The 20,275-nt window shown below is 37.2% G+C and overlaps 1 protein-coding gene across 1 annotated transcript; it reads right to left on the bottom strand.

The window, feature by feature from the left end:
* Positions 1-3,027: 3,027 nt before the first annotated feature.
* Positions 3,028-20,247, bottom strand: inhbab (inhibin subunit beta Ab). The gene is given in 2 exon segments (NM_001018156.1): positions 3,028-5,127; positions 19,465-20,247. Coding segments are annotated over 2 exon segments (1,218 nt in total). The 5' UTR covers positions 19,880-20,247; the 3' UTR covers positions 3,028-4,324.
* Between the last annotated feature and the right edge of the window lie 28 nt (positions 20,248-20,275).

Here is a 20,275-nt window from a genome sequence, read left to right as displayed (position 1 = left end):
ATAATTTTAAAGATATTAACATCAAATTGAAAACTTGAATAGATTTATTTAAATGTTGATCTTTATTATGTATTTAATTATTTAAAGATATTTGTTTTCTATAAAATTTGATAGTAGTATGTCCAGATCAGATCAAGTGACTTTCAAGTGGTTTCAGACTCGATCGGAATTTGACCTTACCTCTCGATCAGCATATTATAAATATTCTCATAATTTTTGAACACATCAATAGTTATACAGTGGCACAGAGTTAGACCTCCTTCTTGACTCCCCACAGAAACAGCAACCCGTGCGGCATGACATCACTTTGTTGCAGAGACGCTATTAGCAGTGTTGCTAGATTGGGCTGTTTTGAATTTGATTGTGCGGGTAAAAAAAATAGCTTAGGCGGGTTGACAAAATTTGGGTGGTTTTGAAACGTAAATTTTATATGCAACTTATTTAACAAAATATAACTGTATGCTCCTACTCCATTCAGTTAGTAGTGACCAGTGCATAGCACAAACTGTGTGGGCCCACCCGCAAGAGGAGGAAAAATCTGACTCTCCTTCGCATGTATCCGCATCCCGCGGTGCCTATACAGTTAAACTCACAGAAGTTTATCATGACACTTTTATCTATGCTTTTTTTCACTATTGACAGCAAGAACAAACATAGAAGCGTCGTCTGATTGACATGCATAACCTAGCTCTGTTCAAAATCATTTAAAACGCCAAAATAGGACGAATTAATACCCCATTTCAAAAGTAAAACACACTCTTAACATTGCAGTGTGTGGGTGAAAGGGGGGCAGTGTTTCGGTTATGTTGTGTGACTGCTGGTGTTAAAAATTCTGACAGTTAAAGTAACTAGGGTAATTTTCTATTTAAATAAATTAAAATAAAATAAAAAATAATCTATAATTATGGGCCTTTTTTTGCATTTTGGTGGGTTTCGGACAGCTTTTGGGCTGAAAAAATCAGCTATATCTGACAACATGGGCTATTGCTTAAATGCCAGCAAAGTAGAACACGGAAGCAGCTTGAAGTGGAAAGCTGGTCTGGAGGTATTATAAAGTTGATGACAACAACATTGACATAGCAAACTGTGAGATATGTAAACTTGGGATTGCCTGCTGGGGATTTTAAATTGAGGTGCTATTTGTTTTTATATTAGATCTTTTTTTTATGTTTACTGTTGCACCACAGTCCAAAAGTGAAGAATTGATGTTATTACTTGATTGTTCAAGCTACCTTACAGAAGTGCTCTGTCTGTTAACAGAATTGTTGAATGTTAAATTAAAAATAAAAAAGGTGAATTAAATAAAAAATAAGGAACCTGGATCTCTTTCTTCACTCTTTGTTATGTATTATAGAAGTATCAGATCAGGTTTCGTTATCAGTAGATACTAAAAATCAAATGACTGTAGCATTTTTGTGCATTTATCACAATATCTCTTTTTAACATTTAAAAAGTGCTTTAATTTTGCTTTAGTTTTAGTTTTAATTTTTGCAATGCATTTAAATGAGGTCTTAAGCATACAAGATTTTTCACATTTTTAGTTTAAAGTGTCATTTTAGGTCTATGTTTAAAAATACAGTGCATCCGGAAAGTATCCGGAAAGCGCTTCACTTTTTCCACATTTTATGTTACAGCCTTTATATTTTATGTTATTCCAAAATGGATTAAATGCATTTATTTCCTCAATTCTCCACACAATCCCCCATAATGACAATGTTAAAAACGATTTTTTGAAATTGTTGCAAATTTATTAAAAATAAAAAACCTGGAAAATCACATGTACATAAGTATTCACAGCCTTTCCGTGAAGCTCCAAATTTAGCTCATGTGCATTCTGTTTCCACTGATCATGTTTTAGCAGTTAAATTGGACTTCACCTGTGGTAAATTCAGTTGATTGGACATGATTTGAAAAACCATTGAAACATAGTGGTGGCAGCATCATGCTGTGGGGATGTTTTTCAGCAGCAGGAACTGAAAGATGAGTCAGGATAGAAGGAAAGATGAATGCAGCAATGTACAGAGACATCCTGAATGAAAACCTGCTTCAGAGTGCTCTTGACCTCTGACTGGGGCGACAGTTCATCTTCCAGCAGAAAAATGACCCAAAACACACCACCAAAATATCAATGGAGTGGCTTCACAACAACTCAATAAATGTCTTTGAGTGGCCCAGCCAGAGCTCAGACCCTAATCCTATTGAACATCTCTTGAGAGATCTAAAAATGGCTGTACACCGTCGCTTCCCATCCAACCTAATAAGAGTTTGAAAGGTACTGCAAAGAGGAATAAACAAAATTCCCAAAGACAGGCGTGTCAAGCTTGTGACGTCATATCCAAAAAGACATGAGGCTGTAATTGCTGCCAAAGGTGCATCAACAAAATATTGAGCAAAGGCTGTGATTACTTATGTACATGTGATTTTTCAGCTTTTTTATTTATTTTTTTTATAAATTTTCAACAATTTCAAAAAATCTTTTTTCACACTGTTATCATGGGGCATTGTGTGTAGAATTTTGAGGAAATAAATTAATTCAATCCATTCTGGAATAAGACTGTAACATAAAAAAATGTGGAAAAAGTGAAGCGCTATAAATACTTTCCAGATGCACTGTAAATTCTAGCTGTTGCTTAAATATAATGAAGTACCAAACAGTCCCCTAAAACCTGGCATATAAAACATTACTGACCTTATTATAGTACATTCTTTGTATTAAAATAATCATTCAACAGTAAAATATCATAAATATCAGTATTTTTTGAGAACATGGATGTGTTAACTGTAAATGAAAAGTTGCTGACAATGTGAGAACATCTTATTTAAAGCCAGCCAATAATATCTCTGATTCCTAACAACCGAAACCTCTCATTAGACAATATATGCATGGCTAAAAATGACCCCCGAGTTCACACCAGTTTGCACAGCATCTGCCTTGGCTGTGCATAGCTGATATTTAAGGTCATGTACAAGATTACAAAAATTAGACTAAAAGTCAAGACACAGCCTAGTAAACACTTAAACCAAAAGTTGAAGTTGTACAATTCAGCTTTTAATAGTGAAGCAAAGAATATGCTGCAAAATAAATTAGATATAAAACATGACAAGCACATATTTCGATTTTCTTTACAACATAGCAACACATAAATAAATCATATGTTGCATAACTCTACATAAAACAAAGTAAATTCCTTTAGCGTCTTGTACTTTTAACCCAACATTGCCAGGACATTGTTTCTATCTCTGAATATTTCTGTGGAGAACAGCATCTGAAGGCTAGGTTTCAGTTCAGATACTAAGACCTTTGTTATACGTTGGCAGAGACAAACACTGTCGAAAAAACACAGAGAGCAAAAAGTATCTTAACATTGAGGCTGTTTCAGGAAAAGGACAAACAAACAACAAAACAAAAAAGTTATTTTATGTGCTATATTGAGTTAATGGTATTATGTTGGCCATACACAGTTGTTTCCTAATTTGATTAAATTCACCGAGCCGGGCGTTTTGGGGATTTGCTCTGTGAACAGGGTGTGTATGGTCTTTGGTTTTCTATGTGTAAGTTTAACCAAATGTTTATGGTTCTAGACTATGATATGGCAACTGGAATGCGGCCCGCAGTTCTCTGGGGCTCACATGGTACAAATGTTGGCTTAGTGCAAATTTATATTACTTTTCTTTAACATTCAGAATGTTTCGGAGAAAAATAATAATATTAATAGGTGATTATCAATAATAATAATATTATAAAAATAATAATAAAGTAGTTTGGCTCCAGCAGCTGGTCAAACTAAATTTGTTCAAGTATTTCTCAAAAGAAAAAACGAAATCAAAACAACTACTTCGTTTAAAGACGCACTAAACAAAATGACTTTTCGTGAGGAAAGGGACAACATTAAAAACAACATTAAACAAACGCTAAAAGACAAATAATAATAAAAAGAAGAACATCCAGTAATAATACTTGTCTTGCATAGAGTTGCATGATTTTTTCCCTCCTCATTCCTCTCAGAATATATAGTTCCACACTTCAAAATAAGTCTCTTTATTGCAGTGCAGAGAATCAGGGCTGAACGTTTGCCCCATGCACCCGTTCCCTCTCCCGTCTCCATTCCTTCATTAAAAAAAATATATTATGCTTTATTCTCCCTCCATCGTTTTTTTCTTTTAATATGAAAGTGCCACGAAGACCTCTCCAACAACCAGTCCTGTTGGAATGATCCAGAAACAAGACAGGTTGTCCGAGTTTGCAGTTCAAAAGTTTGTGGGTGAAACACAGACCGCCTCAATCCGCTGATATGTGCTTTGTACCAACAATAAACAGTTGGAGTTATGAGCAGCCGCACTCGTCCACTATCATGTTCTGGATGTCTTTCTTAATGATCTTCTGCTCCTCGTTGTAGTAGAGCATGGACATGGCCCGCAGGCGCGTGGGCACGCAGCACGACTTGATGTTGTTAAACGGACTGTACCCGCGCATCCGATAGTGATTGATGACGGTGGAATGGAAGGAGAGCGCAGAGCCTGTGATGCTCGCCACATGACTGGGACAGTCGCCCTCGCAGTAGTTAGCGTGATAACCAGATGGAGCGATGATCCAGTCGCTCCACCCGATGTCCTTGAAGTTGACGTAGAACTGGCGCTTGCAGCAGACGCGGATTTTACCGTCACACTCCAGGCCTCGCTTGCTGCGCCGGTGCTGGTGCTCCTCAGCTGGTTTAAGTACCACCATGAGGAACGGCCGGTGAGATTGTTCTCTCTCCTTGACTTTGTTTCCTTCTGCCGGCACTAGGATGGGTACAGCGCCAGCTTCAGCACACATCGGACAGGAGACACGGAGACTGAGCAAGCTGCTGTCCCCGTCCAGCAGGGTCTGCACTGTGCGGGGTACCGGTAATGTGTGCCAGCCGCTACGCCGTGTATCTATGGTCTTCTCAGACACCACTTGGTCCTCTGGTCTATCGGTGGAGCCTGAATCAGCTTTGCCATTTTGAAGGAGCTGAACGGATACTTTTCCCTTCACTCGGCTGCCCTTGGCTACTTTGAGGAACAGCCAGACGTTGGCCTGCTCCACCACTGACAGTGTGCTGCCCTCCTTGGAAATGTCAAATTTCAGGACATCAGGGGCATCTCCTGTGGACAAAAGACAAGAGACAATTGATTACCTTTATGTTTGGCTGGAGATTTGCATTGTTTAATGTTCAGATTTTGCATTTAATCCCATTTTTGACATCATAACATTGAAAATCAAACAAAAAAGTGGTCCAAAATAAAGCAAATGTTTAGAGCAGGGGTGCCCAAACTCGGTCCTGGAGGGCCGGTGTCCTGCAAAGTTTAGTTCAAACCCCAATTAGACACACCTAGACTAGCTAATCAAGCTTTCTAGAAACATCTGTGCAGTTTTAGTGAGGCAAGTTGGAGCTAAAATCTGTAAAACACCGTTTCGACACCCCTGGTTTAGAGAAACTCCACACAATTTTCCTGTTGTAAAAAATGGAGCTGAGAGTACTCAGCAAATGAAAACTACAAATAACAATTGGTTGAAATAATATAAAAACATTCAAATCATGAAATTAAAGGGGGTCACAAACTGGATGTGCTGCCTGGCACCAAGCCGTGCACATGGCAGTTGTAAGTAACACACACCCGATGGCACTCTGTGACATGGCAGAAGTATGAACAGTGTTCTGAGTTGTAGCTAGGTGCCACAGACAGCCACCGACTTGAGGCTCCCTTGTGCGTACGCTAATAGAAACCTATGTTTAGAATTTTAAAATGCAGGACGATGTGTGGTGTGGCGCCAAGCGGAGCATAATGCATATTGATAAAGTTGCACCTCATTTACAATAGAGCACGCTGATTGGTTTGAACAAAGACTTTCTAATGAATTAATGCTGTAAACTCTAAGACGTCACGTTGTACCGACCGGTACATACATCTTCCAGGACGGAAGAAATAATTTTCTCTAAATAATTCAAAAACAACCAGTTTTCATTTTTTTTGTCAAATTTATGTGTCCAATTAGTGTTTTTAGCAACATGGTATATATATATATGACTGTCAACATCTCAAAAAAATTAATTTTGGTGTTTCCTTTAAAGCTTCTTCCACATGACAATGTTTGTGTTTTTTTCTTTTGCAGATTCAAAAAGTTTCTTATTCATACATATATCATTTGTTTTAGGGCACCAACATCTCTTGGTGTCTTGTGGACAGAAGGCCAAAGCAATATTAGACTTTTGAGGATTGACCTAAATCTGTTGCCGTATGGACAGAGCCTAGACTCATAATTCCTAATTGTTGGAGGTTTCATTTGCAATAGTCTGGTTTTTAAGGGAACACTTTACAAAAACAATTTCTTGTTGCACTCTGTAGGAACACTACACTTAAAGTACTCAATCAAACAGAGATCTATGCACAACAACAGTAATATTTAGTAGTTTCAAAATTTAAAAAAAGGTGCATCTCTGTATGGCGCAAAACACTAAGTTAAGTTGAGAAATATAGCAATAGAACATTGAGAGATTAATGAATGTAGCTTTCTGTATTTAGAAGCCAATAACTGATATATTGGTTGATAGATACAAATCTTAAATATGCTTTTTGGGGAATGTTTGCAAAAACAAAATCCAAACAGATACAGTGGACAATTTATATGTTAAAACCTCAACTGCAGGAAATCGCAAGGACACTTCTTTCAACACCATTTATCAAGATTAGAAAAAAGGCCTTGTACTGTAGACACACCTCCCGATTTAGGCTCTTTTTGAGGAAAAGGGGAAAAGGATCAAAAATTGTTGACAAATAAGACTGATTAAAACAGGGGTTATTTCTGTTTTGTGAAGTGGGATGCTGTCAAAGAAGTGCGGATCCAAATGCAGGGTTTATTCAACATAGAATGGTCAGGCAAGCAACGGTCAGCACAGGGGCAAACAAATGTATGAGTCATGGTCAAATGCAGAGTCATGGTCAATAAACAGGCAGATGTTCAAAAGGCAGGAAGCAGACAGGAATAAACAATAAAACAAAGCAAGGGTCTAGCTAGGCAAAGACAAGTGTCTGTTCTGCTTTTGAAGTACAAGTATAAGTTCATAACGAACCTCCGGCTGTGAATGTGTAATCAACAGAATGAGGAACCGGTGTGTGTAGTGCATGCTGGAAGGTCGTAGTTCGTATATGTGGCAGATTTGTAGTTCTCCAAATATCTGCAATAGTTACATTGCTGGTGACTGTAACAACTTCTGATCCAATCAATCCTAATTCATCATAATATGAGGTGTAAATAGGTCTGTGAGTTCAATTAAAACCAAAATAATAAAGCAAAAAAAAAAAATGGAACTGCACACTTGTAAAATCAAATGAACCAAAACATTTAATAAACAAACTCTCGAATGGTGCCGATGTGTAGAGCAACTTTGTGAATGGCGTGAGTGGAAATCTGCCAGATTTTGCAGAGGAGTTCTGCTCTGTGTGGATCAGATTATTAATGACAAACAAACTCTGTTCAAGCCATCAGATGAGAAACAGCTCAACAGAATCCAAGCACAAAACGCCTGTCATACTAAACTGCGAGAGAGAGAGGGGATATGTTCTTTTTTGCGGTCGATCTCCACCATCTGCAGTTCTTCGTCAACACCTAGCCTTAGTCCATAAAAACATTTCCTGCTCCTAAAATCCTGGCACTCCAGTTGTGTACATAAAGCATGTATGTTATGACAAGGGCCTTCCCTATAACTCGCACATGACTGTCTGCTATAAGCCAGCCTAGCATCAGTAACCACTGCCGATTGACTCTTTTAAACGACTCTCTGCCAACCCCGATTAATTCAACTGTTTAGTCAACATGCCCACATTAAATAAACCTTATGTTATCTGATACAAAGGATAGTTAGCGTGGATGTAAAACCCCCTTCTCCAGAAGTCAATCTTATATGTTTGTCAGTGAAATCTATCTAGACAAATAGTTGCGGCTTTATCTCTTTACTCACTCATCTCATATGGCACTCGAATAATAGCCATCTAGGAAACTATAGAAGGGTCAATACACTCAAGAGTCTAGACTATTTTTGAATTGTTTCTCAATGTTTTTTTTTCCACGTCTCGAACCTTAAACGTTTTAAAGACGCCATTTGAATGTTGCGTCTAGCTATTTTCATCACAAGAGCGCTCGCTTATTTCTTTGTGCCACGATTGTCATGCTATTATGAAAATCTGCCTGGATGAATTACTATTTTAAACCCATGAAAGCCTTTGAGATCTCTGAGTAACTTTCCTGGACGGTCTGTTCTCTTCATTGAATCTCACATTGTCAGAAAACTCCCACGAAACACTGAATGGACTTAACACATAACAGGAAGAGCTATTTTTAAAAGCTGAAGTGTGTAGTTTTGAATGTTAAAATAATCGTACTCTTCTATTTAATGAGCAGATACAACCATAACAGTTGATTCAGCCCCCAATCTGTAAACATTCAGGCTGTGTGGCGCTTTGTCCACGAGTTTGCGGCGACCAGTGGCAGTTTGTTTGGAAGCAGTCTTCATATTTGTTTGGTGATGATGGCGGTGCAAACTGAAACGAAAGCCAATATTCGCTTACTCAGTGGATTTAGTTGTCAAACAGATCTGTGAACAATGTAGTGCCACCATCCAAATGTGAATCTGTTTGAAGTTTCTGTTATGCTCCCATATACTCGGTTCATTTATCAGTTGCTACACCTTTTTTGTTTTGCTCAGCCAGTTGTTTATGGTAGACACTGGAATTTCTGGCAAGTAATGAGAAATATGGCTTAGGTTTATGAGGATCAGCAATGGTAAACATTGTAGAAATATAACGCAGCAATTGCTGTGTTGTTCATCTAATGTAAACACACCAATCCTATGAATAAAATAACTGAAAGGCTGATGGCTTTTCATTTGCATGTTGTTGTTTTTATGTAACTATTAACTACTATTTTTATCTTCTGTGGGTTTTGGATAAAATATAGTAATTCTAAGAGTTTAATAAAATTTATTTGACTTTTGGAAATCACCAAGGGACCCCTGTCATTGTCTCGCGACCCCCACTTTGGGAAGCACTGCTTAAAACAACATTTTTTTTTTCTTGGTGTGAAGAATGTTTTAAAAATGTAACATTAAATAATTAAAAGTAATAATTAAATAATTAATATCTAAATAATTTAAAAGAATAGGCTGTTTTCTGTCCTATGTTGCCCCCATCATTGGATTAAAAGTTTACACGGACAACTGTGTGCCCCTTTGTTCAATACTTAAAAAATTGCATAAATATTCAGTACATATAATTCAATCATTCTTTCATTCATTCAATCACTCATTCATTTTCCTTCGGCTTTGTCCCTTCGTTCAACAAAGCCAATCTGCGCTGATTAGAACGATGGTTCTGTCTATTGCAATTGATCGACTGCATTCAGCACAAGACAAAGAGAAATGCCCACCACGGCTGCACTATGAAGCAGCACAGAAAATGTGAGAGCCCAATGCAGGAATGCAATAAAGCAATGCAGTTAAACACCAGCATAATACTCTACTCTTAACCCTAACCCCAAGTAATTACGAAAGACATTCAGTATTAATCCACACAGTGGCAAAAGCTGAACTATTTTGAAAATTGACTGCGTATGAGGAACAGCTGATGGGGGCCATAGCAAAGGCAAACAGCAGAGGATTGAGAGTTCAGAAATGCATTTAAATCGTTAAAGGAAGAAGCACGCGTCCTATTTTCAACATGGTTTTGAACATGATATGTGATCAGCCCCATACAGATTTAACCAGAGAGATACAGTAAAAGCACTGATCTATAATCAAAACGTGATTACAAGCCATGCAGGGTGATTACAACTCACAACACACAATTAAACACATATTTTTGCAAACTACACAAAACGAGGCAACAATTTTAATAATACTTATATGTTATGATCCGGAGGAAAAAGAAACTGGTCTATTTGAAGTAAAAGTTACTGACAAAGTCCCCCATTTTCTACTGCTCCTTTAATAGCAACGGCTGGCGAATCCCGCATTGCAGCGTAGGTTATTGTATCAATCATCAGAAAAACAACAGGAACAAACACAGCGCTAGGTTGGCTATACTGTGGTGTTGTGAAAATGAACTTTAACCCCCTTTTTCCCCTCAGCTGAATCTACATCTGTCATTGATTGTCATCTTCATGATCAGTCCTGTGATCCCCCGCGCCTCCGCTAGTGTGTGAAGGGAAAGCGCGTTCACATATTACCGGAACTGGAACTACATATTTGGTCATGTACCATGTCAACATCGATGCGATTAAGCAAAAGATCCGAACCGAATTCGATTCGTTTATTAGACTCTGAGTCAACTATTGAGTCGCTAAAGAATCAATAGTTTTAAACACAGTGCACTTTCAGATTTAATCCTCAGCTGGATTTTTTTTTTCACTTAGTGTTGTGTAACACACTGCATAGAAGCTCATTTTCAAAAACCCCTAACAGGGGCTCTTTAATACAGCTCAAATCAAGGGGCGGAGCAGTGATGTGTATGCAGGAGGCGGGGTTTACCCAATCTATGATGTAATAAAGTGGCACATTCCACAACTTGTAATTTTGGCTTCAACATAAGCCATTTTTTGACTAATGATGCCGTTTTAAATGATGAAACTTTTGTTTTATAGTATAATGATCATTTATAGTTTGCTTTCTCTGCTTGTGATCGCTTTTATAGAATTAAAACGTTTGATGGACATAAAAAATTCTTCATGGAATCGTCAGTCTCGACAAGGAACCTTTATTTTTCTGAAAAAGAAACAGCAAAGCACTGGTTTCTAATTGCAAATGAAAGCACCTCTCTCTCACTCTGAGTGTGTGTGTGTGTGTCACTATCCTGCTTGATCTCTTATCTGAACACCTCTTAACTCGAACAAGAGTTGCAGTGTGTGACCAAGCATAAAGACTTGCCCTTTCTGTCCATATTAAATGGCAACATGCTCTTTTGCCACTATCACTGGGTTCCTCATTCAGTCTTTCTGAACTCACTGTAGTTTTATTGTCTGTCTTGTAGGTTGAAACACACGGCACGCGTCTCCGAGGTGAAGACCTGGGTGAAGTGGACACTTCAAGGAGCTTATCCTGTAAGTAACACTGCAATTTCAGAGCGAAGTTCAAATGTGCTTGATGTCACGTAACTCACACTCAATTATTATTATTCATTTTCGGACAATCTTATCATATTGTCACTATTTATCTCTTTTAGATGTTCAGTGTTTGCTATAGTTGTGTCTGTGCACTGTAATATCAAGGATAAGCCTGTTTTGACAATTGGAAAGCTGCATTGGTATCACTTGCTTGCATTCTGTTTTCTGCACAAAGAGCATTTCTAGTTGAGCACGTAGAGGATCAAAGAAGATCAAAGGATTGTTTACTTTGTGTTACAGTCGTGCCGTGGGTAAACACATTCTGATGATATCTGGAATTTATAAAATGGCTTTTGGTCAAGGATCTGGTTTTATCAACAGAAGACCTATAGATACATACTAAATAATTGACTGATCTTTTTAAAACTAAAAGCAACGACTGTTTGTCTAACTTGTTGTATAAAACTGTTGTGTAACAGTTTTGTCGACAGATAAAACAGTTGACAATCAAGGCTGAATATAATCCCGTAAATCAAAAGAGACCAGGAATATGCATTAAATCTGTGTGAATATACAGAAAATGTATTTTGTTTGGAATTATTTTGAACTGAGTGACTCATGTACAAGTAGAAACAAGTAAAAGACTGCAGTTTAAGCTCTAGACTGCTAATGTAAAAACTTTTGATGCAGAGATGCTTGTTTATGGGCATTTTATAATTCTTTTGTCAGTGTTAATGATTTTAGTTGCTATTCACAACTTCTTTTAAAATTGTGTACTTATTTGAATAGAAGGCTTAAAAGACATAATTAGTATAAGCGGCTATCACTGAATAATCAGCTACTGCTATTGGCTGAGATTAGTATTAGTGAGTTAGTATACAGTAGTGTGAAATAACAAATTACAAATACTCAAATGACTGTAATTAAATAGTTTTTCTCAGGAATTGTACTTTACAAAGTAGTTTTAAAAATGTTTACTTTTACTTTCCCTTAAGAACATTTTTAGTGCTGTTTCGGTACTTTTCCTCCATTACTTTCCTTCTACTTGCAGTCACTATTTTTTCCTTGTCTAAAGGAATGGCTGAAGTAGAACGTCCTGTGATTCCTGTCCAATCAAATCGCACATAGAAACTAAATCGCATCATACTGAACTTTCTTAAAGCATGGCCGTTATATAAATGCAGCAAATCATTTGGATGCTTAAAAAGTGTCCAAGAAGACGACCAAAATCATAACACGCATTAACCCAGAGAATGTTTAAACTGGATGACGGATGTATGATGTATACATACATAATAATAAATACAGTATACAATAATAAATACAGTATAATAATATTAATATATAATATAATACAAAAAATCTATCATATCTTGTATTATATAAATATAATATTATATAAAAAATCTATAATGTCATATAATAAAACAGTGTAATAATATAATATTTAATATATTTAATTAATTTATAATATAATATAATGTAAAATAATATAATATAATATATTATAATATAATAAAAGTACAACATAATAATACAGTGTAATAATTGATAATTTAATACAAAAATCAATATAATATAAACAGTATAATAATATAATATATAATATATTGAATTAATATAATATAATATAATATATTATGTTATAAACAGTATAAAATATAATATTTAATATATTTAATTAGTTTATTCATTTATTAATATTATTTATTAAATATTTAATTAATAACATTTTTCTTGAATATGCATTTCAAAATCGTTGCAGAATAGCACCATACTTTTTATTTTCATTTTTAAATTCCATTTGTATACACCAGGATAGGAATCACCTAACTAAAGGCATTCGCAATGGACGTTGGCCCACTGAAACACTTTGAGAAAACCATTTTCTTTTGTGTTAAATAAAAACCGCATCCACCCAAAGCTTGTGTTAAGAAGACGCCTCACTGTAGTCGCATACATTGTTGTACCAGGATGTAAAAGTGATATCGCAGTCTCTGATCACTACAACAATCACCTGATGACTGCAACACAAAACATATTCTTCACATAAGCAAGTGTAATCTTGCGTCTACACACAATACAGGATTGCACATCTTATTGTCTTGTACAATACACAAACCTATCACCTATCTGTACGCTAATAATGAATCGTCAGGAGACAGGGGTGGCACAAGGGTCAGGACGGCAAATAAATAGTTAATAACATCCCTCACAGTTTAGACGTAAAGAATATTAAGGCCTGCTATAATGCGTCTGTCAACTTCTGAGCAGTTTTAGGAAGAAGTAAGATGAGGCAACAAGTCTAAACAGCAAAACAGGGTGAGATCCAGATTAAACGTCTACACCAGGGATCACCAAACTTGTTCCTGGAGGTCCGGTGTCCTGCAGATTTTAGCTCCAACCCTCCAACCCCACTTGAACAAGCTAATCAAGGTCTTAGGTATACTTGAAAGACCTAGGCAGGTGTGTTGAGGCAAGTTGGAGCTAAACCCTGCAGGGCACCGGACCTCAAGGAACGAGATTGATGACCCCTGGTCTACACCATAGGTCTCAAACTCAATACCTGCAGGGCCACTGCTCTGCACAGTTATGTTCCAGCCCTAATCGGACATATCTGATCCACCTAATCAAGATGTTCAAGACTGATTGGAGCAAAACTGTGCAGAGCTGCGGCCCTCCAGGAATTGAGTTTGAGATCCATGGACATCACTGAAAAAAAAACTGGGTTCCATGCGATTTGCGTTGGAACAACATGAAGGAATTAGGTTAACTTATTCGTTTTTACAAATTTAAGTGAATTTACATTAAAAAAATTACTTTTTCCAAAAAAAGGGTCATGAATTGTGTTGTTTCAACTAATTTTAAATAAGTAGTATGAACACCAAAAGTCATTTTTTGAGTGCACACTGTGAAGAATGCAGGGTTCCACACAATTCATTCATGTTGTCCCAACACAAATTGTTTAGTTACATTATTCGTTTTTACAAAATTAAGTAGTTTAAACATGAAACAATTAGTTATTCCCAAAAAACTCAAGAATTATGTTAATTTAGCTCATAAAAATTGATTTGAACAAGTAGCAAAAATATTTGGAGTGTTTTTGAGTGAAGCTAAAATTAGTCTTAATTCAACCGGTTTGTCAGTCTCACTCAAGTTTCCAACTCTGAGACACTTTAGAGCAGATTAAAACAGCTATAACTGTAGCACTAGCATCGAGTTATTCAGTTCAGTACAAAGTCAGTGTTTTAACCACTGCATGCACTGAAAAAAAAGGATTCAATAGATTTACTACATTTTCTTATGGTAAGTTGTTGCAAACAATTTATATGGGCTGAATTAAAAAAAAAAAAAAATTAGGTTAAATATTACTAAATTGAATATGTTTGTTAAATTCAGCCCACATAAATTGTTTGCAACCACTTACCTTAAAAAAAATAGTGGTCCCACTTTATATTAAGTGGCCTTAACTAATATGTACTTACACAGGATTTAATAGTTTGTTACAATGTACTTATTGTGTAAATACATGTATTTATTGTGTACTTATGCTTGATTAAATACCTGTATGTAATTACATCTGTAATTAACTTCTGTAATTACATTTTAAATATACTGTTGACCATCCCTTACACCTTAACCCACCCTTAAACCTACCCATACCACCAAACCTATTCATAACCCAAACCCTATCCCAACTCAAGAGCACCACAAGTGTTCTCAAATACATTAGGAACACAGTAAGTACATTGTATTTATTTTTTGATGCAAGTACATAGTAGTTAAGGACACTTAATATAAAGTGGGACCAAAATAGTAAATCCAATTAATCATTTTTCAGGGTTTGCAGAACGTGAAAAGTGATTTCTTTAGACACTATTGACCTTATTCTGCAATGCAGAAGTGTGCTTATTCTTCCGATTCAGTTGCCTATGGGAGAAATTACTAGAAATAATAAATGGTCAAACTACTCGCTCTACAAACAAGTGTGTTCATGACTGTACATAAGAAGTAGATTAATATAATAGAAAATATCAACATCAAGCAGCATAACAAGCTGTTTTTAACATCCAAAAAAATCAATGGAAGGCATTTAGACCAGAAGACTCGAGCCAAAAAGATTAGAAGAATAAGGTCAACATAGCACACCTACCATCAAATTCTGTCATAATTTGTGTTTCAGTTGCAGATAGATGTCAATAAAACAGATAATGTCACATGGCACTGCACAGTATTTACATCAGGCAAGTCATTCAGTGTCCACTGCTCATATAGTTCACTAGAGAAATGACATCTATAGAAGATCATTTCTGTAAATGTTTGCAGTATTTTAGCCAGTATATGTATTATATTTTGCTTAACCTGTTGATTGTTAAATTTACATATTCGAATAAATTAGTAAAATTTATGAAATCCACTGTTAATTGATTACACTTACAATTGGAACATATTTAATAATCCGCCTAAGATGCACGATTAAACTGATTTCAGATTGAACATCAATTATTTAATCTGTGTTGTTACACTCTCAAAACTGCTGTGTAATTGTAGCCTAACATTGGGTAAAATATTGACAACACCCAAACATTGGGTTCATTTTAATTGGGTAAATTTAAATGACATTTATATTCCAATAGTTGGGTTAGTCCAATTTGAGTTGGGCTAGTCCAAATTGAACAACATTGGCTAGATTGAACATTAATTGTTTAATCTGTGTTACACTTTCAAAAATACTGTTGTTGTAACCTAACATTGGATAAATTAACACCCAACACTAGGTTCATTTTAATTGGCTAAATTTAACTGACACTTAAAACCCCAATGGCTGGGTTAGTCCATTTTTGACACATCGTTGAGTCTAATTGAACAAGATTGAGTAGATTGAATATGAATTGTTTAATCTGTGTTGTCACACTCTCAAAAAATACTGTTGTTGTTGTTGTAACCTAACATTGAACAAAATATTGACAACACCCAACATGGAGTTCATTTAAATTGGGTAAATTGATTGTCACTTTATATCCCAACGATTGGGTTAGTCCATTTTAACTCATCATTGGGTCAAATAAAAAATGTTGTAACCTAAAATTGGGGAAAATATTGACAACATCCAACATTGGGTTCATTTTAATTGCGTAAATTTGACACTTTATATATCCCAATAGTTGTGTTGGACAATTTTGACCCATCGTTGGGCTACACCAACTTGTTTTAGTGTGTAAATAGAATTAAAATGTATTATGGCTCCTAGTATAATTTAAAGCATTAGCTGAGATACGTTTTTATCGTTTTAATAAAATTGTATTGACTGCATTTACAAACAGAGCTGTAATTTGTTATTAAGATATATGAAAAAGGGGTAAAGCTATTTTATTTGCAGAAAACCATTATTTTTGTAAACAATTACACCCCAAATAACCATATATCTACCATATGATCAACTGTTTGACTTTCCTACTCCATAGAAACCATAAAGAAAAATACTGTACATGCAAGTCAATGGCGTCCAGTGTTGTTGCACAACCATATGTCCTGGGAGGCATCTTATTCCAAGTTTCAAAAGAGAAAGATTAGACAAACAGCACTGAAACAACATGAGAGTGAGTGACTGACCGAATTGTACGTTTTGGGCAAACTATATGATGATTTATTTATTTTTTATGCATTTCAAACTTCTGATGGGACTTTCTTCCGCCGACTCATCCCGTCGCACTTTCAAAGAAACCCCGACCATTCCACACACCAACAGAAGAGCAGCCCAGAGTAATTACTGGGCCCCATATTTTGATGAATGGAGCAATTATGGCCAGCTAACAGCCCTGTGGGTTTTGTATGGGATCGAAGCACCCCACCCCTCTGCCCAGCTTCCCCGGAGCATCATTAACACCCCTACAAGTCCTATAAAGACTCCGAGGGGCCTTTTTTTAATCTTAGGTTCATTCAAAAGGTCTATTTATAGCATCAAGGCATTATGCACATTTATGTAAGCAAACAAGCACAAACGACAGTGCCGCCAAACGTTTGCTGGCACCTTCGTGCACTCAATGATGATAGCTGCAATTAACGAGCTTCCATTAAGCCTGTGTGGGACTGTTGGTGGTCAATCTGTGTATAAGAATCAGACATGACTGCCAATCCACATCATGGCCAGTGCTGGTCTAAACATAGGTCAGCCTTGTTATCTTTAGAAACACTGCTATATTGTTTTTGTGGGGGGGGGGACTGCCCTCATGCCATGAGATTGGGCCGCTTCAACCATCCGCTTCCGTACCCCATTCAGACAAAATGTTTTTTTCCTCTCTTTTTTTACAGCAGTGTCATGCTGATTTGTGGATCAGTGACATTGTTATAAATAAGTCATGAGGAACCAATTAAAAATGGAATGCACTTGTGGATCTTCCCATCCCAGACTTGAACCGACTGGGATGTAGAGTTTGTTAGGGGTGGCTCCAAAAGTGTATTCAATAAAAAAAAAGACCATTGTTTGGGCCATTTTTGTTTTTTAATCGTAAAAAAAACTGATCATTAGACTGATGGCACCATGCTAAATGCATATCATCCGGTCAGCAGATGCATATTTTTAGAGTCAGAGAGCTCAGCATTAGCGTTAATATGACCTGTATGACATTTCGAATGAATGATACTTAATGGAAAAAAAACATCACGTGAATGTTAACGCTACAGTTCACCCAAATCTAAAACTCTGTTCTCGTGTAGCTCCAAATCTGAAACACAAAGGGAGCTGTGGATCGCATTTCAGGTCCAAACAAAATCAAAACCAGTTGATTTTATTCATATTATCTTCTCATTCATCATGAGAGTGAGAAAATAAGGTAAACCATTTCTTTAAATGGATCATTTACCCCCCAACAATCGAATTCACAGACAATTTACTCATCAAAGTGGTTGTAAATGATTCTTTTTTTTTTACTGCTGAACAAAAACTAAGATCATTTGAACAATGTTGGAAACTATCTTTTATAGCAGTTTAAAAAAATGGCAGTTAATGGCTTTATGATTCCAACATTCTTCAGGATAACTTCTTTTGTGTTTAACAGACAAAAATCGCTGAGTAAATGATGACAGGTTTTACATTACTGGATAAACCTTTCCTTTAAGTAGATTTTGAAGTGAATATTTAACGTATGTCGGATGCTTATCGTGATAAAGTGTCTGTATTGATACTGAATCGCTGTCTCTACAGTTTCCCGTAGCTTGCCAGGATTAAAGATGTTTGAGTGGCTGTATTCAATAGCTGTTAATAGGGGCATCATTTCCTCATTTCATATCAGTAGCGCGGCGCCGAGAGCCTCCTGCTGCAGCGCGCAGTCAGAGTGTTAATACTCCACAGCTGCAGCGCATGTGTTCCCCTTAAGATGACTCTCCCTCCCTCCCTCAGACCTCCGCTAACACCTACCTGAGTGCTTTTTAAAAGCACTCCTTCCAAACAGTAGTCTGAGTGGAGCCATCTGAGGTGACATCCACTGTACATCATATACTGTATACTGTTGCTGTACGCAGCTTTAAAATGCAAACCCACAAATATCAAGCCTATAGGGCTAATTTTATTACTATTCGATCTAATAATAACTAGAAAAAGGTATCGTTCACACACAAAATAAATTACAATTCTGTCATCATTTACTCATCATCCGTTTCTTACAAACCTGTTTGAGTTTTTTCTATTAAACACAAAAAGAGATATTCTGAAGAATGTTGGAACCCTGCAGACATTGACTTCCATTGTTTGCTCCCCCCTACTTATTCTTCAGAATATTTTTTTTTAATTCAACAGATTAAAGAAACTGGAGATTTAAAAAAGATTTTAAAAAAAAAATTGATGCTGAGTTAATGGTGAGTAAATGTTAATTTTTAAATTAAAACTACTTGCTTATCCTCCAACCTATGGATTGTAACTGTATAATTACATTAAATAATAATTAAATAACTTTTCATTGTTTGTCTGTTTGCTCATAGTACATTTTTTATTTTGATCTAGATAATCTAAAACATTTAGGTATGGATGTGACTGTGACGAAATTATCATTAACCAAGATCATTGTTGGTTCATTATGAGACCGAAGCGATGTTCACAGTTTGTTACTAATAAATTTATGAAAAAATTATGATTATATACCTTTTAGTAATTCTATACATTCTACTTGTAACAAATGTATAAATACACTCTGTAATAGTGCATCCAAGCTTTAAAAGCAGTGCTTCATCAGCACACTTCAGCATTACTCCAGCGTCTCGCTCAACAGGTGAGCGTTCGTCACTTGGCACCACAAACAGCCTATTAATGTCAACACATTTCCTCATAAAAGTGCCACTAAAGATTGCCTCACCTGACTCCGCGAAGGTGATGATCTCGAAGGGCTGCTCTTCAGGCTGCTCTCTGTGCTCCCCTAGCCCCCCTCCGTCTTCCTCCATCTCCACTGTGCCGTCCTCGCCCACCCGTCCCACGTGCAGCTTGCGGATGGCGTTGAGCAGGGCGGCGCGGGGCACCGGGTGCGTGACGTTGGGCCGGGTGTTCAGATGCAGCATGTTGAGGATGTGCTGCTTGACCGCCTCCACCATGTCACTCTGCTCCTCAGAGTCCTTGGGCCTCTGGGCAAGAGCGCAGGACGGGCAGGGGGTCACGGGATCATCGGGCCGTCCCGCACCTGGAGAGCCACTATCAGATGGAGTAGGCGAGCAGCCCCCTGACAAACAGCCGGAGAGCAGCAGCAGCACCCCTGTCACGAGCGTGAGCGAGGACATCCTGAGTGACGGCAGACTCACACCTCAGTCCTGTTCTGCTCCTCTGCCAAGATCACAGTCGGCGCACTGGCTTGTTTGTCAGATCGATACGGAAAAAGCGGGAGCCAGTCCAAAATAATCCTTATCTGAACGGAGCGTTCATGGTGCTAAAAGTTGAAGGAAGCGCAGCTGGTCCTCTCTCTCCTCCTGCAGGTCGATGAGCTCCGGGTCGCGTCCGTGCAGCAGAGCTGTGGAGAAACCTGACGGTGCACGGCTGCCCGTGCCGGAGTTGAATGGTTGAGTGTAAAGTGGGCAGGGTTAGACAGTTCTCTGACTCTTTCTTTAGCACTCTCTCCCTCTCTGGCTTCTCACTGTTTGTCCCCTCTCTCTTTCTCTCTCTGTAATTATACCTTCCTC

This window comes from Danio rerio, chromosome 2 (assembly GCF_049306965.1).
Source record: "Danio rerio strain Tuebingen ecotype United States chromosome 2, GRCz12tu, whole genome shotgun sequence".
Lineage (NCBI taxonomy): Eukaryota > Metazoa > Chordata > Actinopteri > Cypriniformes > Danionidae > Danio > Danio rerio.
Note: the sequence above shows the minus strand (reverse complement) of the source record. Positions and strands in the feature narration are given on the sequence as shown.